Below are 6,000 nucleotides of genomic sequence, written 5' to 3'. Positions count from 1 at the left end.
AGTAATGTAATAATTATTAGTTAGTTTTATCACGAAGTGAAGTGTAGTTGTAGCCTTGGAAGTTAGCTTTGGTTCACCTCCAACGCCATCCAGTGACATTTTGATAAGTAGATAGACTTACGGAGGAAGATCTCTTTGAACCTGCTTTTTATTCTTCAAACGAGAGCTTGACCAGAGCTGCTGGAAAAGTAGGACTCCATCTTGCTGAAGCTGCAATGACTTGTATCGTGAAGAAACAAAGCTAGGACTGATACTGTGATAGCAGACTGCTAGTAACGAATTTAGATGCACGTGTACAAGTAGTACAGTGCAAATTATATCGCGTATCGAGAGGCCTGCAGAGTACTGACGTCCACATGTTCATGATCCTGGACATCTCTCATCAGCCTCCCAGAGGCTGATTTCTGCACTATTGGCAAATGAGACTTGCTGGTTGTAGTTTCCTATTCACACCTGCTGGCTTGGAAGATCATGGTTAGTTTGCACATTATAATATAGGTAAATGAGTAACTACACGACGAGTACAGTGTACGTGTGTGTGTGGGGGGGGGCTTCAATTTCAGTTACCATAGAATCCCGCGGATAAGCCCACCCGCGTATAAGCCCATGCCCGTGCATAAGCCCAGGGAAAGTTCAAACATCACAAGGCTTCGTCATACAAGCCCATGGGCCTAAGGGCCGGGTTCCACTGCGGCTCCGCTGCTCCGCGGCACTTGGCTGCATGCAGCGGAGCAGCGCGGTTCCACTGACACTCGCCATTCGCGGTACCGTGGTCGTGGTCCACACTTTTTGATAACATTTCACCTGCCTGCGCGCGCGCGCACGAAATCAAAAAAATCTTCGTGTTCTGGCCTGCGTAACGAATTAAAATTTGAATTTTAAAATTCTGGCGTACAAAACAATGCAAAGTACGGGAAACAGGTCGAGCCGCGACTGCGGCTCGCAGTTTTTGGTGAAGAATCGTAGCGAAAGCTCGCGGTGAGCCGCGGCCCAGCTGCTCCAGCTCGAGCCGTGGTCACTATGGTAATGATGACGTTTCAAGCCGCGAAAGACGAGCAGCGGAGCCGCAGTGGAACCCGGCCCTAAGTCGTACCAAGAGTCCATAAATTATGGACTCTTGGTTGTACCATGTACATGTAGGAAGTACATGTAGGTTTTTTTTGTACATTTCAACACAACCATTGGTTGTTTTTGTTTGCACAGTGACTTTCAGCAATGTACTTCTCACTTCCTTGGTACTTTTCAATAACACAATGTTGGTGTCAGCGTATAAGCCCATGCCCGCGTATAAGCCCATGTTCTTGTATACGCCCACCGAAATGTCCTTGTGAAACAGATAAGCCCATGGGCTTATCCGCGGGATTCTACGGTATGGCTGCTATGGCCGCAGTCTAGAATTTGGTATGCAGTTCCTCACCTGCTGTGTTCTAGTCATCTTACTACAGTAGAGTTTCGCGCCCAAGAATGTCGTTTCCAGCGAAATTCACTCCTTTGCAGTACGGAAATTGACCGAAATTGTACGGAAAGCTGATAAGTATGGATCAGCTGACTATGAACCAGTTTTTCTACATGTACATGACATGGTACTCAATGTACATGACTATGTACATAAAAGCATGCATAGCACATAACACTGCGGAGTAGACCTACTATCACGCTAAAAACAGTGTTCCTGACTGCAACCTCGAGCCTCATACAGTGACAAAGCTTTTAAGCGCTGTGTAGATCTACATGTACGTGTGTTGCACACCATTGCTGGCTGTCTGACACTAGGCTACAGTTTGCGTGACGCATTACTTCCTCCTGGGACCAAGACCATGTACATGTACGACTGAGCACCCGGTACAGTACGCCGAAGACTACAAATGTCGCAAAAAATACATTATAAATCATGGGATTAAAAAAAAATGATAGTACGGAAAAACTCTGGAAAATACGGAAATTCAGCAGTCCGAGTACGCAAATCAGACCGAGCAGGTTGGCAGCACTGTTCTTATCTTTGAGCAACTTGGCTGCAGATGCTTCTTGGGAAACAGTCAACATGGCGACCGTCTTGTTTCTGAGCGACCCATTCGACAAAGGAGCAGCATTGCATTTCTGAGCTCAGTGCTCGTTAAAAACCAGCCTGTTCACCGGGAATGAATTTGAACTGCTCCAGGAATGTGTCGAGCGCCTTTTCACCAGGCGGTCCGTGACTCGAGCAAGGGCGTTTGTTAGACTGATATGCGTGAAAGCACCGGGTTTAGGCTTGTCGGTATGTACTGGGACATGCCAGCTGAGTTTCTATGCTCTTGGTGGCCCGGGACAGGTTGATATTTTCAGTGTTGTCTCGATGAAGCTCTGAGATGGCCTTTTTCCTGTTTTCCGTCAGTTGACACACCGGCAACACGTGCAGCGGCACACTGTCTTGGTACAAACATGTTTCACTTCAGACGCAGAGAATTCTTATTCAAACATTAGTCTGGTGTGATCGGTGCTGTCAGCTCTCTTTCAGTCTTCCTTTGCCAAGCTGAGAGACAGACAGACCGAGCGAGAGAGAGAGAGAGAGAGAGAGAGAGAGAGAGAGAGAGAGAGAGACAGACAGACAGACAGACAGACAGACAGACAGAGAGACAGACAGAGAGACAGACAGAGAGACAGACAGAGAGACAGACAGAGAGACAGACAGAGAGATACAGAGAGAGATACAGAGAGGGAGAGAGACAGAGAGAGACAGAGAGAGACAGAGACAAAGACAGAGAGAGAGAGAGAGAGAGAGAGAGAGAGAGAGAGACTGGCTTTGTGTTTCAAAAATACATGTACAGTTGTGGGCAATGGAATTCGACCCGTCATCCCAAAGCATAGTCACGTTTACTTCTCCTGGCATCATGCACGGTACATACCAGCATAATGTGAAACAATAGGTGAGGTCATGGCCCGGACATTTATATGTACATGTACTTGAAGTATATGCTCATGATCATGCACTCAATCCGTATGCTGTGCGTACGCTGTGCCTCCTTACCTTGGAGTACAAGTCAAGGGCTGCCTAGCCGGCACACGGACACACTTCAGCATGGCTTCTAAGTCAGGCTTCATTGGCAGCAGCTGCAAATGCAGAATACCAGCAGTTGTAATCATGCACCAGTATAGGACTTTTCATCAAGAGTATGCAAGCATGGTTTTGTTGACTGTGTGATAACTTTCCTTTGCTTTTACTTGTAGAGGAGAAGCCTTGCCCCGACGCAGATCGCTAAGTTGCGAGTCCAAGCGGAAAAGAGAAAGAGTGCTGTGCATTCCGATTCTGATGATGATGAAGATGAGAATACGGTAAGTGATGTGTTATTGCTGATGACAATACTGTGACTAATGTGTTATTGCTGGCGTGTTATTGCTGGTGAAGTAGACAGCAGTGTAGGGAGTAGCCATGGTCTTGGTTGTGCTGGAGGCTGATTTGGGTGTAACCAAAAGCATTCTCTGAAACACTGTGTATTTAGCAGGGAGCTGTGTTTCTTGCGGGCTTGTCGAGTCGAAGGTTTGATATGTTTCTCTTGTGCTTTTGATGGTACTCGTGAGTCAGTCAAGTGTAAAGTCAGCGGAGCAAGCAGAAGCTCAAACGTTGCTACTAGCCTTGCCCAGGCCGCTACCACTAAAGCCTAGTTCACATTCAACGGGGCGCGACGGGAAGCGACGTAAGGATCGACGGGAAGCGACGGGACGGTCTGACGGCATCCAATGTGAACACCAGGAACGGGAACGCAACCGTACTACCGCACAGATCGGGAAGTGACGGGAAGAGTTGGATCGATCCAACTTTTCATACCGTAGACGGGCGTAGACGGGGACGCAAGCGTACACAACGGCTGCAATCCAAGTGTGAACAGGAGACGGCGTCGTGCGCCGACTACTCCCGATTCGTACTTGGACATTTTTAGCATTTTGAACACTGCGCTTCCCATGATAACTCACAGAATGGCTAGCACGACTTGAGTTGAATTTTAGCAACATAAGATCTCATGTCACTTATTGTATTTAGGGATAGTTCAGAAGCGTGACAGACGAACTATTCTATCATTTCCTGGGGCTATTATTTGAATGCCACAACTTTCAGGGCTAATTTTTTGGTCTTCATGAAAAACTGGTATTGTGCACTTGATTCCACTTCTTTCAAGGAGAAATAATTGAAAAGAAGTCCCGAGAAACGAGAAATTAGGTCCGAAAGTCACCCCGTCACGGACCGTGCCTTAGGACTCGCGCCGTTCGACGTTGAACGTCGCAACTGCTGCATGTCGTGTCGTACGAATCGTACAGGATTTTACAGCTCACCCCAGCCCTCCCGACAAGCCCTTACGCCCCGTACCGTGGGCGTTGCGTCGAATGTGAACTAGGCTTAACTAACACCCACAACAGTTATTTGTGATGACACGAGGCAAGCTAGTGAGTCTTTCTGTACATGTACACTGTTCCCAGCATAGTGTTGGCTAAGTCATACCATCCTTGCTGTGTTGTGTCATATCATCCTTGCTGTGTTGTGGGCTCTGTGTTGTAGGGATGTGGTGCAGCCAAGCGGCCTGCAAGCACAGCACTGGTCCGTGCTCCGTTAACTCCATTAGGACAGGGTGGATGTGGCGGCGGCCTTTCTGTTCATGTAAGTATTTTGCACTGACTGCAAGTCTACAAAACTTGGAGTCCGGTACTGCATTCAGTAATGATGTTCTCAAATACATTGTACATGGATATGTGGTGTAGAAGCAGACACACAGCCATTTTACATTCTTGATCAAGTATTCTATTTTCCCGAGTAACAAAGCCTGTACGGGCAAGATAACGTAATGGTTGTGCAGTGAACTGACAAACTAAAGAAAAACTCCCTTACCGGTGCCAGGACACCGAATCAACACCACGGGCACAGTAAACGGACAGAGATAGCTTACTAAGTAGATCAAGAGTAGATAAACAAGAGTGTGCAACTCCGCATCTCTCCTGCATAATCTGCAGATACCCCCGCCCACGGCGGAATTTTTTGTTGACGTCACCTTTTTTCAGAAGAACGCGCATTTTGCCGCAGAGCAGTGTGGGAGCACGTGCTGGGCACCGACCTTGTACTACAGTAGTGTAAAGCCGGCCAAGAGCACGACGGAAAACTTTCCGAAAGACTCGCAGCGCGTGCGTCGTCGAAAAGATTATGTCAACAAAAAATTCCGCCATGGGCCTACCCATCCGCGAGTTGCACACTCTTGTTTATCTACTCTTGCTTAGATGGACCAAGAGACAGCTTAGATGCACCAAAAGACAGCATGTTGAAGGAGATGATGGTGGGAGCGAAGAAGACATGCAAGCGGCCAGTGATGGCGTTGAGAATGATATCCACAGGAAGAAGTGCGAACTGCACGGAACATTTGTTATTTAGTCTGTTATGCCATGAACTGTACGATGATTCATGGTTCAGTGGTGTGCGGTGTGTGATGTGTGCTGTGTGCTGTGTATCAAGGTTCAGTGGTGTGTGACGTGTACTGGTAAGCATTCTTCACTTGCTAGAGGCACATATTTTTGCTTACAAACCTTGATTTTTGCAACCTCTCTGTTCTTTCTCTTCTACAGGAGGCACTGATGCGAAAGCTCTTGTCCAAGCCTTTCAAAGTTCCCATACCAAACTATGATGGTAGGTGAACTAACTTGTGAAGTAATGCCAGCCATTAGAAGCGCTGAGTTCCTGCAACTTGCCAACATCTACTCTGTAGTGCATGTATAGAGAAGGTCATGCCGTGTAGTTTGCCCAATGCCTACCTTCAGCAAATATATTTTCCAGCGCAGTCCTAGTAGCACATGAAGCAAGAGTATATACGCTCCCAAGAGTGTGCAACTACTGATACCCTTTCTTTGGGGTTCGCCGATGGCGAAAACTCACATCCCGTGGTGTGGTGTCCCAGTTGTACGTTTCCGGCCCATTTTTTAACAAGCAGCGGAGTAATAAAAACAAAACTTTCTGACTGCGCGTATCCAACTCGCCAGCATGATCAT

General features: G+C 47.4%; 1 protein-coding gene across 1 annotated transcript in view; it reads left to right on the top strand.

Annotated features, from left to right (window-relative positions):
• The window catches only part of LOC135806661 (DNA repair and recombination protein RAD54-like), a 37,553-nt gene continuing 31,553 nt past the window's right edge, over positions 1-6,000 (top strand). Inside the window, exons 1-4 of the mRNA XM_065320888.1 lie at positions 1-474; positions 3,205-3,309; positions 4,529-4,627; positions 5,581-5,641. Of these exons, the coding sequence (XP_065176960.1) occupies positions 472-474; positions 3,205-3,309; positions 4,529-4,627; positions 5,581-5,641 (268 nt within the window). The 5' untranslated portion in view covers positions 1-471. The remainder of the gene's footprint in view (positions 475-3,204; positions 3,310-4,528; positions 4,628-5,580; positions 5,642-6,000) is intronic.

This window comes from Sycon ciliatum, chromosome 1, assembly GCF_964019385.1.
Source record: "Sycon ciliatum chromosome 1, ocSycCili1.1, whole genome shotgun sequence".
In the NCBI taxonomy this organism is placed as follows: Eukaryota; Metazoa; Porifera; class Calcarea; order Leucosolenida; family Sycettidae; genus Sycon; species Sycon ciliatum.
This window is presented reverse-complemented; position numbering and strand designations above follow the sequence as displayed.